Consider the following 16284-nt stretch of genomic DNA (forward strand, 5'->3'; position numbering starts at 1 on the left):
GCCATGGTGCCGTGGGACAGATACAGCTGGACTGGGGACTGATCCAGCTAGAAAGATGAGGACAGACTGTTTAGCAGGGCCTGTAGCAATAGGACAAGGGGTAACGGTTTATAACTAAAAGAGGGCAGATTTAGACTAGACATGAGGAAGAAATGTTTCACAATGAGGGTGGTGAAACCCTGGCCCAGGTTGCCCAGAGAGGTGGGAGATGCCCCATCCCTGGGAACATCCCAGGTCAGGCTGGACGGGACTCTGAGCAACCTGATCGAGTTGAAGATGTCCCTGCTCATGGCAGAAGGGCTGGACTAGGTGGCCTTGAAAGGTCCCTTCCAACCCCAAAATTCTATGATTCTATGAAAACCACTTCTCAAAAGCCCAGTGGGTTGCCTCTGCTGGGCGTGCTGCAGGCAGAGAGCAGGGAGCTGACCTGGTGGCCTCGGCCATCCTGTGTCCCCCGGCCACCCAGGGAGGGCTCAGGTCCTGATCCCTGTGGCTGGGGGAAGGTGGCACCATCCCTCCCCAGCCGGGCACTGCTGGACCCCGAAAGAGCACCCGCACTTGGCACCAGCCGCTGTGGGGCTGGCAGGAGGCAGCCGAAGCGCCGGGCTGACGACCCTCGTTCTGCGGCTCCGTGTGTGGGGAGCCCACCGGGCCCCAAAACCTCGGGGGGGGGGCACAGAAGCGAGCAGCGTCCCAGTGTCCCAGCGAGCAGCACCCGGAGGTGGCAGGAGTGGGGCAGCTCACGGCGATGCTGAGACCCCCCATGGCGCCGGCGGGCCATGGCTGGGGCTATTGGGAAAGCCCCGGGGCCACGGCGGGTGCTGCCCTGGCGAGAGGCGGGGGGCCATGGCTGGGACTCCCGGGGAAGCCCGGGGGAACGTCGCGGCTCGGCCGCCCGTGCCGCCCGCGGCAGCTCCCCGCCACCCCCCTCCCCACCCCGTCCTCCTCCTCCTCCTCCTCCCGGCTCCCTTCCCTCTCCCTTCTCCCAGCACCAGCCCGGCCGGGGGAGGAGCCGGCCGCGCACAAAACCGCCCGCCCGGCGCCTCCGGCCCCCGCACCGGCACCGGCACCGGGGGCGCCCAGCGCCCGCCCCGGGCCATGCGCGCCGCGGCGGGGCCGGGGCCGGCGGGGCCGGGGGAGGGCGGCGGCCGCCCGGGGCCATGAGCGCGGCGGCGGGAGGCGGCGGCGGCCCCGGGCGGCGGCGGGGCGGCGGGGGCAGCCCGGCGGGGCGGCGGGCGGGCGGCGGGCGGCGGCGGCGCGGCCTGCGCTCGCTGGGCAGCCTGGCCGGGCGGCTGCTCCGCACCTGGGCGCGCCTGGCCGGGGGCCGCGGGCGGCGCCGCGCCGCGCCCGAGGACGACGAGGGCGGGTTCCGGGGGGGCGGCCCCGGGGCCGAGCGGCGGCGGCGGCGGCCCGGGGCGGCGGCGGCGGGGGGCGGCGGGAGCGGGGGGGAGCGGCCGCCGGGCGCGCAGGGGCTGCGGAACCACGGGAACACCTGCTTCATGAACGCGGTGGTGCAGTGCCTGAGCAACACGGCGCCGCTGGCCGAGTTCTTGGCGCTGGGCCGCTACCGCGCCCGCGGGACCCGCGCCGAGGTCACGCACCGGCTGGCGGCGCTGGTCCGCGCGCTCTGGACCCGCGACTACACGCCGCAGCTCTCCGCAGAGTTCAAGGTACGGCCCCGCCCGGCCCGCGCACCCCCGCGGCGCCCCCCACACCCACGGGACCCCCTGCTCACATCGCCCGCTCCTCTCCCTCATCCTCCCCGTGGACTCTGCCCTGCCAGGCGCCTCCAGCCCCGCTGTCCCCCCCAGCCCCGCTGCCGTCACCCACTCCGGCCGGGCTGCCTTCCCCTGCGCTCTGACGGGCGCTGGGTGGGCGAGCTCCCCGCGCCGGCCACCCCACGGAACCGTAAGGGCGACCGGGGTGCTGGCTGTGGTGGGGGCTAAGACAGGATGGTGCCCCGGGAGCCCAACTCGGTGGCCTCAGGCCCCGTCACTGAGTGCGTGTGACGTCCTGGGGGGTGGCAGCACCCACCCCGCAGGGCCTGCCGGGGCGCAGGGGGTGCTCCGGGGGTAGCGAGGTGCTCGTTGCCTTTAATTCGTGCAGCGAAGTAACCGGCTCTTGCAGCGCTGGGCGCAGTATTTCCGTGCCTTCCGCTCCAAACGCACGCACTCTTTACGCACAGAGCAAAAAACACCCCAAAACTTCCAACCCTTGCTTTGAATCTCCTCCCTCCGGGCGGTTTTCTGCATCTTCCATGAATTTCCACCTTTTTTTTTTTCTTTCTTTTAATCTGTCTAAATAAGATTTTTCAAATAAGAGCCGAGTCTGCGACTCATTTTGCTTGAAGCCCATCTGCCGTGGCCTTGCTCCCTCTGCTTGTGCCGGGATGCTTATCCTGCTGCGAGCAGGGCCGGGGGCAGGTGTGGCCCGCGGGGGTCTGCGCACTGTGGTGATGCCGGAGGTCCTGGCCCGGCACGGTTAGTGCTGGTTAGAGTCGGCATCGATGGTCGGGGTTTAACTGCATCAGCTGGTTAAACCCACACGGATGGTTGGGGTTTCTCTCTCCTGGTGCTGGTTTTGGGGCTGAACTCCTAAAATTGTGCTTTTCCTGGCCCTGATCAGCCACCACCGTCCGAGGCTCGGAGATGAGTCCTTGGGGGACCCCCAGCTCTGTCTTCTGGGGTGCTCGCTGGGCCCCCTCCCTGGGCTCCCCACAGGGAGCGGGGTTCCCAGCCCCATGCATCCTGGCTCATGCTGCTCCCCCCAGGAGCTACTCACACAGCTCTCGCGGGCTGGTGGCACACTGGCATCTGCTGGTGTCACATACCCCCAGCTGAGCCCCCGGGGCCACCCGAAACCCAGGCACGTGGCACCGCTGGGACTTCAGCTGGCTTGGTGAGGGAGCCGGCATCAGTGTTTGCTTGGTAGCCTGATGGCACCCTGATGGGCTCATCCTCCCCGAGCACGGCCTTGGCCCCACAGCATTCCCAGCCCTGCTCTTCCCACTGCAGCTCCCCATGGTTTCATCACTCCAGTGGCTGCCTCTGGGGAGGTGAGGGGAGGGTGAGATCGGGGGATGCTCTGGGGAGCCCTGTCAGCACCTCCCGGAAACCCCCTGTGGGGCTGCGGGGAAGGAGGAGAGGGGCGAGGAGGAGCTGGCAGGGCTTGCTGTGGAGGGGCAGAGTCTGGCAGAGCAGGCAGCACCCTCTCCCCAGCACTGCCCTCGGGGTGGCTGGCGGGACCCTCCTGGCACATGGCTCCATCAGGGCCATCTCTGCTTCCCCTCCCTGGTCTCACCCGCTCCGCTTCAGTTGGAGGGTGCTGAGTGCTGGGCTCCGATGTGCCGAGCATCCCAAATTTTGGGATGCAGGAGGTTTGCTCAGGGGCTTTCCTCCTGCCTGTGTGGGCAGGGCGGGCAGAGCTGGCAGCTGCCCTGCCCACAGGCCACATGTTTGCTTGACTGTACAAACAACCCCCGTCCCTTCTAGGGACTTGGGTGGCTGGGCTAGCACCGCCAGCATAGCCTTGCTGGGGAAACTGAGGCACGGGCAGGCACTGGGCTGGCTGCTGGTGATGGGGCAGCAGGTGCAGGCAGGGTCTCTGGGGGAGAGCTGCTACCTGCCGGGTAATCCCAATGCTGGGAATTGCCTTCCCCGGCTCTTGCACTGAGTTGATGCTGTCGGAGCGTGCAGAGCGGGTGACATTGGCAGGTCCCCATGGGCTGGACTTGCCCGTATGGGCTTTGCTGGGGTGTGCTCTGTCCCCTCACCCACGGCAAGCTGTCCCCTCCTGGCCTCATCCTGGCAGCTGAAAGCCGGGACACCATGGTGATGGGCCACAGAGCTGCTGTCTTGGCCACATGTGCCGGTGTCCCCACTGCTCTGCTGTCCCTGGGCTGGCCGCGGTGACCCTGCAGAGGCAGGACGAGGGCAGATGCTGTTGCAGGCAGGAAGCAGGGATGGGTTTTTGTGATGGGCGCTAACGAACCGGCCGTTCATTAGTACCAGGCAGCGTGGCCCGAGGCTCAGCGCCCTCCCTGCGCCTCTCTTGCAGAACATCGTCTCCAAGCACAGCTCGCAGTTTCGGGGCAACGCGCAGCATGACGCCCTCGAGTTCCTGCTCTGGCTGCTGGACCGCATGCACGAGGACCTGGGCACCGGCTCCCCTGTCCAGCAGGCCCACGTCCCCCCGCAGGTGGGTGGCCCCCGCTGGGGTGGCTGCACACCCTGGCTCGGGGGGGGATGTCCACACCAGGACTGGGACCGGGGATGCTGAGATGTCCTGGGAGGGGGCAGGTTGGAGTTGTCCCCCCACCCTGGTATGGGATGGGGATGCAGGTGATGTGGTTTGGCTGGTGAATGGTGGGGAGGCTGTCGGGGCCCAGGTGCTGTGGGACTGGGCAGGGCGGTTGGGATGCTGGGAGAGCATGGGGGTGTTGGCAGGAGCCTATCCAGCTGAGCACCCCGGTTCTGGTGGGCACCCCGGTTCTTGGGGTTGCTCGGCTGGGAGGAGATCCAGCCACCCCCCACCGTCCCTCCCCGCCTCCAGCTAAGCTGGTCGTAATTACAGCACTCGGCGGCTTTGCTGCTGGCAAAACCAGCAATTAAGTCTCCTTGCATCCGTCTGCGCTCATGGCATCGCTCTGGCCCTGCCTGCTGCCTGCCTGCTGCCTGCCTGCCGGGGCGTTGCCTGTTGCAGCCGATGGGTTTGTGCAGCCGATGTTTGCCGTGCCGGTTTGGCGCAGCCGCCTGCTGTCCCTGCTTTGGGGGTGATGCTTGCCTTGGGCAGGAGGTCCCGGGAGCAGCGTCGTCCTCCCTGTCCCCAGCTTGGGGCATCGTGGCTGTGGTGACATGGTTCCTGCCCCAGGGACGCAGGTCGGGGACTCTGCGGGCAGCCCCTGCCTGGCCTCCAGCCTCACTGTGCCCATCCTGCCTGGGAGAGCTCGGAGGCAGCGCCCATCCCCAGAGCCTCTGGCCGGGGACCACAGCTGGACCATGAGCTGAACCGCAGCCCTGTGGCGTCCTGGGGCTGTAGCCACCCCTGCACTGAGCTGAGCCATCCTCAGCCCTGTCAGCCTTTCCCCGATGGCGTGCAGATCCCCAGGCTGTTAGGGAGAGCCTGGCAGCGGGCAGCTCCCCTTGCTCGCTTCTTAAATGTGAGGTGCCAACGTGTGCCACGGGCCAGGGCATGACGCCGGCGGTGCCCTCGGTTACCCCTGGCAATGCTCGGGCCGCCTGCCCATCTTGGCCCCTTTCGGGGGGTGCCACCCGAGCGGCTCCCGTGTGCCCATGTCCCCGGGGAGGCGATGGCCCATGGGGTTCGTGAGCCTGAATAACGGCTTTGAAGTGTCTGGATGGAGCTGGGCACACACACACCCGTCCTGGTTTTGGGTCGCCCGGGCTGGGGGAGGAGGGTGCGTACCAATAGCGAAGGATGGGGATTTGGGGGACGGTTCGCTCCTGGCCGAACCCGTGCTGAGGCTCAGGGACCGGGGATGCTCAGCTGGTGGGAAGTGCATGACGAGGAGGTCAGTGGTCCAGGGCACGGAGCCGGGCAGATTGGAGGGGTGCAAATACCCTCCTGGCTGTTTGATGGGTGCCCATGAGGGCTCTGGGGCCACCCGGGTGGGGACCAAGGCTTGTCTGCCGGGAGCGCTGGAGGAGGAGGCGGCATCCCCTGGGGTTTTGGGGGGATTCTGGGGGCTGCGTGGGGCACAGACACAGTCCAGGTCCCCTCTGTGCCACACCAGATGGACCCCGGCCCCGGGCAGACTGTAAGGACACGTCAGGCTCAGCAGGACCCGGTGCCAGCAGATGGCACAAGGGAAATCCACCTCCTGGCCAAATATCTCATTGATTTTCAGTCTTGCTCATCATGACACCAAAAACTCCTCTTCTTACCCCAAAAAAGCCCAATCCTTTCCCAAGCTACTGAGCCTCCTTTGTGCAACGTCTCTTCTGCCATCAGGCTCCGTGTGCCCATAGCAGGGGATGAAGCTGGTGTCTCCTGTCCTCTGTGTGTGGGGCCGGGGGCTCCCTGCGGTTCCCAGGGCAGCGGGCAGGCAGGCAGGCAGCAGGCAGGATGCGGGCAAGGAGGTATCTCCTGACCAAGCAGGTTTGGCTGTGTAACATGGTCGCGTCCCAGTGTCCCCGTTCCCTACGGAGTGGAGCAGAGGACCTGGCTCCTCTTGGGGGGCGTCCTGGGTGCGTGGCACGTCTCACCTCCCGCAGCTGCTGCTGGCATCCCCCGAATTTGGCAAAGGCGGCTGCCTCCCTGCCAGGCATCCTGCCTTTCCTCGGGACGGAGGAAAGGATCCTGTGCCGGCCCTGGGAGCGGGTGGCAGGGACGCAGGCAGCCCAGTGCTGTCCTCGGTGTCAGTCCCTGCCAACAACAGGGAGAGCAGAGGCCATGCCTCAGTTTCCCCGTGCACCAAGCAGGGGGGATGGAGCGAGGGATCCTTCGCGCAGGGCGCCTCGCCCACCCCGAGGGGCGTCCGGCCCGTGGAGGAGCCGGTTTCTCTAGGGGAAGGGGGCCCGGTGTTGCTCCTGCTGCTTGGGGACGTGCCGCGGGCTTGCCAGGGGGAACGGGTGCGGGGACCCAGCCGGGGAGCACGGCTGGCTGCGGTGGCTCAGGGTGCCGGGAGATGCCGGATCGGGCCCAGGGAGAGCTCAGGTGCCTGCAGTGTGGGGGGAGAGGCGGTCCCCCACCGTCGGGGGCTGAGCCAGGGGCACAGTGACGTGGGGACGTGGCCAAGGGATGGGTCGGCAGCGGAGCAAGCGCTCCCCACAGCTGCCTCCCCTGCCAGCTCGCAGGGTGCTGGTGGAACGGCGCTGCTCCCGCCACCTGCGCCGGGCCCCTGACAGCCCGGCACTGGGGCACTGGGTCGGGGTGCGGGGTGCTGCGCCTGGTGCCATGCCTGGGCTCAGGGCACCCGGGGGGCCATGTCAGGGTTCGGCATGTTGGGTGCCACGCCTGGGCTTGGGGTGCTGTGCCGGGGTGCTGTGCCTGGGCTTGACACGCCGGGCGCCGCGCCTGGCCTTGCGGCTGGTAAAGGTGCTGGGGAAACGCGCAGCCGCGGGGCCGCTCTCCCAGGCGGCCATGGCGCCAGCCAGGGCTTATTTTAGCTCCCGGTTCTGGTGATTTCGCATGCGGCTAATTCGCGCCCGGCCGCGTTTGCCTCAGGCGGCTGCGTGCGGAGCTCGTCTCGCAGACACACGGACACGCAGACAGACACATGGATGTCTGCCCACCGCAGCATCCCACCGTCTTGCCCACCCATGCCACGGCTCCCCTCAGCACGGCTGCTCCCGGCACCCATGGGTGCCTGTGCCGGCACAGTGGGTGCCAGGGTGCTGTGGGCAGCTCCCTGCCAGGCCTGCCTACCCTGCAGGTGTGTGCCCATGGGTGCTGGGGCTCCCTGGAGGGGATGTCACCAGGGGACTGGCTCTCCCCCCGCCCAAGCCCTCCCCTGCCGGAGGAGCCCGTGCTGCGGCGTGGATAAGCCGACCCAGGCGACTCGCCCGGGTTTTCCCTCCTGGAGCATTTCAGCTGGGCTCGAACGCGTTCCCAGCTCCAATTCCTCAGTGTCCAGAAGCTCTGGACACCGAGGCTGTGTTGGGTGGCCCCTGGGGGTCTCTCTGCTGCAGACCCCCTGCCCACAGCCGGTGCTGGGGCAGGGATGGGGACAGAGCATTAACCTTTATTGCTCCATACAGCTGGTGAGTGGGATGTACCCCAAAATTTCCCCAGGAGAAGGCATGCAGGGAGCCTGGAGGGCACGGTAGTGCTGGGCAGGGGTCTCTTCGGTGTCACCATCAGCCCGTCCTCATGCCGGGGGGACACCGAAGCTGGGCTTGGTTCACTGGGACGTGTCCCCAACCCCTCAAGGGTGGGGCGTCACCCCGGTGCCTCGCTTACCCCGCTTGTCTCTTGCCCCCGCAGCCCGGCAAGGATGGGAGCGGCGGTGCCGGCAGCTCCCCTCTCCCCCGCGGGCAGAGCTTCGTGCAGAGCCACTTCCAGGCACAGTACAGGTGAGCAGGGGGGGCCGGATCCTGCCCGGCCGGGGGCTTCATCCTCCAGCGGGCCCCGGGCGGTGCTGGAGGGGCTTTGCTGACGGGTGGCTGGATGCCGCGAGCCCAGGGGAGGGCTGAGCTGGGGAGTACCCATCCCTGCAGAGAGGCTCCATCCCACCCAGCCCGGGCACGGGAGCCGCTTCCCTGGTTGGCGGTGCGGCCACAGCGGGGGGCGAAACGCGGAGCGGGGGGTTTCAGGGCACTGCCTAGTCTGCTTTGAGTGCCAGCAAATATTTTTGCAAGTGGCAAAAAAGACAGGTGGAGGGTTGGAGCCTGAATCCACATGGCAGCGAGCGGGGTGTCCTGCCTGCTCCCCCCCGTCTCAGCCCTGCGGCTCCCAGTAATTAGCTGAGAAGGGTGCTGGGCTGGGTGCTGCCCCCGGCCCCGTGCTGGCAGGCTGGGCGTGCAGCCCCGGGGGGGCTGGATCCAGCCCTGCGGTGCTGGTGAGGGTACCATCCCGCTTTTGAGGAGGGGTCCTGTCCCTTCCCAGCACCCCAAGGTGTTGTCCCCACTTAACCCCCACCTGGGTGGGTTGGGGTCACCCCAAAGCCTCCAGGAGCCAGAAGCCACCCCAGGCTCGGCGATGCGAGCCCTTGGGAGGGGAAGCAGGATTTGGGGGGGTATCGGGGCCACAGCCACCCATGGGAGTGGGAGACCTCCCAGCCCAGGGATTTCACTCTGGCTTCTCTAGCATCGCTTTCTGCAGGTGCCCTTGTTAGGTTTCAGAGTGAACAAGACCGTTGGGAAGGGCAGGCAGGTACGGGCTGTGGTGCCTCACCCTGGCAGGAGGTCGTGCAAACCCTGCGTGATGCCGGGGCTGTCTGAGCCCTGTGGGATGCAGTACCCGGGGTGCGGTACCGGTGGCGGGACGCTGCAGCCCCAGGGTGGGGGCTCTGCGGGTGCCATCCCCATGCCGGTGATGTGCCCTGGCCATGTTTCACAGGTCCTCCCTGACGTGCCCTCACTGCCTGAAGCAGAGCAACACCTTCGACCCCTTCCTGTGCGTCTCCTTGCCCATCCCTCTGCGCCAGACCAGGTGAGCCCAGCCCCGTTCCTCCCCAGCCGCTCGCCGCCATGGCGAGAGGCATGGCTGCCGGCCAGCGGGGTTTTGGCTCCGAGGGGAGTCATTTGCATATTTCGGGGTAAATAATTAATTCGGGGGGTGGTGGCAGCGTTGGGACAAGTGACGGCCACCGCCCAGCAGCTGTGTCCGATGAGCCTCCGCTGCCCCGGAGTTTGGAGCCGCCATGCTGGGATGCAGATCTCACCGGCGTGGTCACGAGTGGCGTCGGGCCTCAGCGCGGTGCGCAGTGGCTTTCCGCGCTGAGGCATGCCTGTGCTTCCCTCCGGTGTCCCCAGGGCTCTCAACGTCACCCTGGTGCTGCAGTGCGAGCGCCGGCGGTTCGTGCGGGTGGGGCTGGCCGTGCCCCTGCTCGGCACCGTGGCCGACCTGCGGGAGATGGTGGCGCGGGAGGGCCGCATCCCCCCGGAGCAGGTAACGGCGGGGGGACGCGGGGGGGGGACGCCCCCACGCCGAGGGACACTGAGGGCGCGGGGTGCCGTCCCGCAGGTGATCCTGGCCGAGGTGTCCCCGCGGGGATTCCTGCGCTCCCTGGGCGACGCGGAGGCGCTGGGTGCTGCCGGCGAGGGGGCGCCCCTCTACGCCTTCCAGCCGCCCCCCGCCCGCCGCACAGGTACCGCCCCCCGCCCGTCCCGGGAGCGGCTTGTACGGTGCGGGGAGGGGGGGGTGGGACGGGCGCTGTGCGGGGGGAGGCGGGAGCTTCTCTGGGATTGGTGGGAGGCGGTGGTGCCCCCGGTGTGATTGGTGGCTGGGAGGTGTGCTGGGGGGGGACTGGTGTCTTGCCTGTTGTGATTGGTCAGAGGCAGCTTGCTCTCCTCTGGGATTGGAGGGAGACTGATGTGCTTTGCTGTGATTGGTGGGAGGCAGGTGTGCTTTGCTATGGTTGGTGGGAGCTGTGTCCTCTCTGCTGTGATTGGTGGGAGTCCTGGCACTCATGCTGTGGTTGGTGGGTGGTTCCCACCTTGTTTCCGCCCCTACCCCATGATTGGTGGGAGGCAGGTGTGCTCTGCTGTGATTGGTGGGAACCGTGTTTTCCCTTCCCCCCAAGCCCCATGATTGGTTGGAAGCAGGTGTGCTCTGCTGTGAAAGTTGGGAGGCAGGTGTGCTCTGCAGGGATTGGTGGTAGTCTTGTTTTGCCCCTCCCCTCCTGCCCGTGATTGGTTGGGAGGCAGGCATGCTCTGCCGTGATTGGCTGGGCTGTGATTGGTGGGAGGTGTGAGGGTGCCGGAGGCAGCGCCGCAGGCAGGGGAGCACAGGCAGCCCCGGCAGCGGGCAGGGGACCTGGCAGGGGGGTCCCCGCGGGGACGTGGCCACGGGAGAAGGAGCCCGTGCACTAATTAGTGCCTGTCGGTGCTGAACGAGAGCCCCTTAATTACGGGCGCTCACCCCGGCCCTGTCCTGCCCGCAGGGTGTCCCCGCAGCCTGCCCGCCTCCCCCGGGGGGACCCAGCCGGAGGGGCAGCGCCAGCTGCCCGCCGCTGCCCGCTCCTCCGACTGCCTGCACCGCGGGGCGGGTGGCCGCATCCTGCTGCTGCTCTGCAACACGGCGGGCGCCGGCCCGCAACTCGCCAGGTACCTGCCCGTCCTGCCTGCGCTTTGCCTGTGCGCTGCCCTCCTTCCTCCGCCCCCGGCGGGAGGGGGCGTGGGGGTGTCCCCCCTCAGCCGCGTGTCCCCTGCTGCCCCCAGGTTCGGGCCGCCACTGGTGCTGCGGGAGGAGCGGGGCGTCTCCTGGGAGCAGCTGCAGCAGAGCATCCTGGCCCAGCTGCGGGCCCTGCTGCGGGGAGAGGTGCGGGCGCAGGTGAGCCGGAGCGGGTGACACTGCTGTCCCCTCCTCGGCCGAGACTGCTGGCACCTGTGGCCACCGTGGCCGCGGTGGGTAAGGAGCCAAAGGTGGCCACCGTGTCTCCATGGGTGGCTGCGGTGTCTCCATGGGTGGCTGTGGGGGAGCTGTGGGTGGCCACGGTGGCACTATCACTGGCTGTGGTGTCACTGTGGGTGACTCTGGTGGAGTTGTGTTTGGCTGCAGAGTTGCTGTGGGTGGCCCATGGTGTGACTCTGGTGGCCCTGGGGGTGATCCTGTTGTCAACCACAGGTAGCCAATGTTGTCACCATTGGCCATGGTGTCCCAGTGGGTGGCTGTGGTGGCCCTGGGGGTGGTTGTTTTGTTGCCACAGGTGGCTGATGGTGGCTACATTGCCACTGTGGGTGGCTGTGGTGGCCCTGTGGGTGGTTGTGTTGCCACCGTGGGTGCCTGCAGTGCCACCCAGCTCCCACGGCAGAGCCTCCCCAGCGCTCAGGTGCCACCACCCCAGAGGCGCTGGTGTCCCCCAGCTGCCCCTTTGCCCCCCAGCCACACTGCAGCCAGCGGGACGGGTCATCCCCCAGCCCCGTGTCTCCGTCCCCCATGGGCATCCCCTGCCAGGTCGGCCACGGGGACCAAAGAAATCTGATTTTGGGGGCTTTTTTTGTCCCTTGTCACAAAGCACGGCTCCCCCCAGGGCGATGCCAGAGGGCAGGGGGAGCTCTGCCCCCCAACCAGCCCCACAGCCCCCTTTCCCCTTGCAGGGCACGGAAGCCCTCTTCCGCATCCGCCTGGCTGGGCGCTCAGCCCCCTGCGCCTACCTGTCCCCACAGGACCCCCGCCCTCTCTGCCACCCCGCCGTCGACAGGTAAGGGCACCCGCGGGGATGGGATTGTCCCCAGATGTCCCCTCATTCCCCAGGGGTGGCCAGTGGTGTCACCGGCGGTGGCCGCAGGTGGCCACCCTGCTCACCAGGGGCTGGGTCCCCAGCCCCATGTCCCCGCCATGGGTGTTGCTCGGGGACGCAGTGGCCATACTTGCCTGCCACTGTGGGCTGGCAAGGAGGTAGCCTGTGGGGATGGGGGGCTTTGGGGTGCATCTCACCTCGTCCTCGCCCCCAGAGCGCTGCAGCTGAGCGGGGCGGGCGGCCCTCCCCACGTGAAGCTGACAGTGGAGTGGGACGTGAGCACCAAAGAGCGGTGAGTCCCTTGCACCCGGGGTGGGGAGGACCGCCAGGCACCCAGGTCACCCTCCCTCACCTCCCTGGTGTCGTGTCATGCCCCCCTCCCACGCAGCCTTTTCGGCAACATCCAGGAGGAGGTGGTGCAGGATGCGGAGAGCGTGCGGCTGCAGCAGCAGGCGCACCGGCAGCAGCACAGCTGCACGCTGGACGAGTGCTTCCAGCTCTACACCAAGGAGGAGCAGGTACCAGGCACCCCGCCAGCTGCGCAGACAGCGGGCACCCTGCCCGCACCCGGCAGAGCCGCTGCCAGGGGCAAGCCCTGCCAGTTGGCAGTGCCAGGGGTGGCTCTGGAGGTGGGAGCGGGGTGTTGGGGAGGGAGGTGGCCGTGGCATGTGGTGTCCCCAGCTGGCCCCGGACGACGCCTGGCGCTGCCCGCACTGCAAGGTGCCCCAGCAGGGCACGGTGAAGCTGAGCCTCTGGACGCTGCCCGACATCCTCATCATCCACCTCAAGCGCTTTCGCCAGGTAGCTGAGCACCGGCATAAACTCACCACACTGGTGAGGTTCCCCTTGCGGGGTCTCGACATGGCCCCCCACGTGGCGCAGCGGGGCCAGGCCGGTGGGCAGCTGTTGGGGCGCTGGGCGCCCTGGCAGCCCCCCCTCTGCCTGCCCCCGAGCTGCCCCCGCGACTACCTCTACGACCTGTACGCCGTCTGCAACCACCATGGCAGCATGCAGGGCGGCCACTACACTGGTGAGTGGCCGGGGCGCTCGGGGCATGGACGTGGGATTTGGGGGCACTTCAGGGTGCATGGCATGGGGCTTGGGGAGCACTGCAGGGCTTGTGCTGTGGGGCACAACATGGGGTTAGGGGGATATGCTATGGGGTTGGGGGGCACCTTGGGGATCTGCTGGGGGGGCACAGCATGGAGTTGGGGGACACGTCACGGGTGTCTGCCGTGGGGCGCAGCAGCAGGGAGCCGGGCACCGGGGCCGTGCGGGATGGCGTTGCAGCCGCGCCGGGGCAGGCATGGCCCCCCAGCAGCCTCCCACCCCCCGGCTGTCCCCGCACCGTGGGGCTCTTGCTCCCCACTGCACCTTGGGGCTGGGGGGCGGCAGGGCAGAGCCCGCATCGCCCCCTCACCCCCTGTGTCCCCCCCTCACCCCCTGCCCCCAGCCTACTGCTGCAACGCCCTGGACGGGCAGTGGTACAGCTACGACGACAGCCGGGTGGAGCGGGTGCAGGAGGCGGAGGTGAGCACCCGCAGCGCCTACATCCTCTTCTACCAGCGCCGCAACGCCGCGCCCGCGTGGTCGGCCGGCAGCTCCGTCAGGGGTGAGCACCCCCACCTCCCCGGGCACCCCGAGGCTGCTGCCCTGGGCACGCAGGGCACGGCTCAGTGCATGTACGGGCGCGCGGGCTGTAGTGGCACGGCATGCAGACGGGGTGTCGTACGTGCGCTTGCAGCACAGCCAAACGCACGTGCATTCAGCGCTCGCGCACACAGCATGGCGCACGCACGCCCACGCCACGCGCAGAGCGCAGGTGCGCGCACATGTGGGCTTGCGTGGGCAGTACAGCAGATGTGCACGCACATGGAGCATAGCCACGCCTGCAGACGTGCACACGCGTGTGAGCGTGCAGTGTTGTGCGTGCACAGTACAGCCACATGTGTGCTGTATGTGCACGGAGCTGCACGCTGTGGAGGGCATGTGCTGTCACACAAGCACACACATGGGTGCTTAAAACCGCAGCCGCGCATCGCAGGCAGCGTGGCGTGCTCACGCTCGCCCCGGGTTGTGCACATGTCTACACGCATGCAACGCGCAGCTGGTGCTGCCCCGTTGCTGAGCGCTCTGGGGCGGGGGCACGGCAGGACCCCTCGCCCCGCAGCCCGGCCCAGCCTCCCACTCCCCACAGCCTCCACGGCCTCCTCGCTGCCGGACCACTGGCTGGCCCGCCTGGGTGGCAGCACGCCGGACACCGCGGCCTCGCGCCCCTCGGCCACCCGGCCCTCCCTGCCCGGCACCCCCGATGCCACCACCGCCCCGGAGAAAGGTGACGCTGAGTACCCCTCCCCAGCCCGGCACCCCGCGGCAGCTCCCAGATCCTCCCACTCGCTATTTTTGTCATTGCAGGTGGCTTCGAGGCCAGACCCTCGGTGCGGGGGGTCCAGGGCTGCAGCGTCAGCATCAAGCTCTCGCCCGCCGCTGGCCCCTCCAGGGCCGTGCCCCCGCGCTGGTCCTTCGCCTGCAAGGAGCGGGGCCGGCCGGGGGTCCCGGGGGAGCTGGTGGCCTACCTGGAGTCAGGGCGCCGGCCCCGCTGCACCCGCCACTCCCTCCTCCCGCTGGGCACGGGTGGGGACCGCAGCCGCGACACCCCTCTGGCCCCCAGCCCCACGTCAGCCAGCCCCACGAAACAGCCCGGCAAGGGGCAGGAGGAGCCGGGCAGCCCCCGAGCCCCCCGCTGGCCCCTCCGCGTGCCTGGGCTGCGGCGAGCTGCCAGCGCCGGTGCTGAGGGGTCCCTGCGCCTGCCCCCCAGAAGCCAGAGCAGCCCGGGGCGGAGCGGGGAGGGGACGGGAGGGCTCCGCCACCCCGGGCTGCCACGGCCAGAGGGGGATGTGGGTGTCCCCCCCCCACACCTGTCCCCCAGCCCGGCAGACGTGGCACGCTCGCAGAGCTCGGCCAGCCTGCCCCTGCGCCCCGAGAGGGGCCTGCGGCGCTCGGCCTCGCTGGGCAGGGGCACGGGGGGACCTCGCCTGCCCACTGGGGGTCCCCCCGGGGCCACGCTGCAGCGGGGACAGCAGCCCGTGGGCTCCCTGCACTGTCCGGCTGTGCCCGAGTCCAGCTTCTGAGCCACAGCTGGTGGGCACCCCTGCCCACGGCCCCCCAGCTGGGGCTCCCCAACTGGGGGTGTCTCGACCCACGGGGTCCTGAACTGGGTAATCCCAAACAAGGGCATCCCAAAGCAGGGTCACCCCGAACTGGGAACATCCCGACCTGGGGCCATCATGAGCCAGAGGCTCCCAGACTGGGAGCTTCCCAGCCCGGGGGCACTCCTAACTGGAGACAGCCTAAACTGGAGGGTCCCAAACCAGGGTATCCCAAAGCAGGGGCATCCCAAACTGGGAGCACCCTGAACCAGAAGCTCCTAAATCAGGGCATCCCCGCCTGGGGGCATTCCAAACCTGAGTCACCCCGAACCGGTGGCTCTGAACCCAGGGGCGTCCCAACCCGGCATGTCCTGAACTGGGGGCATTGCCCACTCGCCTCCCCAGGGAGTGGACAGGCGGGTGGGTGGGTGGGCACGCGCGGGCTCGCTGGCTCGGCCAGCTCTGAGACGCGAGAGTATTTATTGTACCAGGAGAGTTTTATTCAGAGATGCTTTTTGTTTTCTAAAAGGTGACTATTTTGGGGGGCAGGTGGGTCCCCCACACCAAGGTCTATGCAATACGTGATTCCTCCAGCCAGCTTTTGTACCGGGGCTGCAGCCCCACCGCCGGCGGTTTCTATTAATAAAGACACATGAAAGGAGCCCGGTGCAGTGCCTGGGGGCAGCGTCCGGCCATGGGGCCGAATCCAGGGGCAGGAAGGGCTTCACGTCCCATCGGTGCTTGCCCTGGTGCTGCGGTGTGTGCTGTGGGTTGGGGTGGTGGGGATCGGCCGGGGATCGGTGGTGGCCAGATCCTGTCCCGGTGTGGTGGCTGTGTGCCTGGTGGGAGGTTGGGGGTTTGTGCCCGCCAGGGATGTTTGGGGAAACTTGGTGCAGCCACAGCAGGAGACAGGGATGGAGGTGGCGGAGGTAGAATCAAAGTGGAGATGGAGACAGATGTGGAGGAGAGGAAGAGGATGCTGGCAGTAGACGTGAAGGTGGGGTCAGGGTGGAGGAGATGGAGATGGGTGTGGAGGAAGTGGGACTGGGGTGGAGGAGCTGAAGGTGGAGGAGGTGGGATGGAGGTGGAGGTGATGGAGGAGATGGGGACAGAGATGGAGGTAGAACTGGAGGAGCTGGAAGTGGACATGGACATAGAGATGGAGGAAGCAGGATTGAGTGGAAGTGGAGGAGGAGGAGATGAAGGTGGAGACCATCCCTTGCTGGAGGGCTACTCCAGGCTAAGGCCCTCCTGTGCTGCTGCCAGTGCCGA

General features: G+C 68.1%; 1 protein-coding gene across 1 annotated transcript; it reads left to right on the top strand.

The window, feature by feature from the left end:
• Nucleotides 1-1160: 1160 nt before the first annotated feature.
• Nucleotides 1161-15087, top strand: USP43 (ubiquitin specific peptidase 43; the record flags this gene model as incomplete). The annotated part of the gene is made up of 15 exons (XM_082007951.1): nucleotides 1161-1670; nucleotides 4057-4197; nucleotides 7945-8033; nucleotides 9019-9111; nucleotides 9435-9570; nucleotides 9646-9769; nucleotides 10565-10727; nucleotides 10842-10953; nucleotides 11721-11824; nucleotides 12078-12155; nucleotides 12252-12381; nucleotides 12545-12893; nucleotides 13317-13475; nucleotides 14061-14198; nucleotides 14279-15087. 15 exons carry the CDS (start codon nucleotides 1161-1163, stop codon nucleotides 14992-14994), a joined length of 3042 nt encoding a protein of 1013 aa, XP_081864077.1. The 3' UTR covers nucleotides 14995-15087.
• Between the last annotated feature and the right edge of the window lie 1197 nt (nucleotides 15088-16284).

This window comes from Phaethon aethereus, assembly GCF_964289735.1.
Source record: "Phaethon aethereus genome assembly, chromosome: 18".
In the NCBI taxonomy this organism is placed as follows: domain Eukaryota; kingdom Metazoa; phylum Chordata; class Aves; order Phaethontiformes; family Phaethontidae; genus Phaethon; species Phaethon aethereus.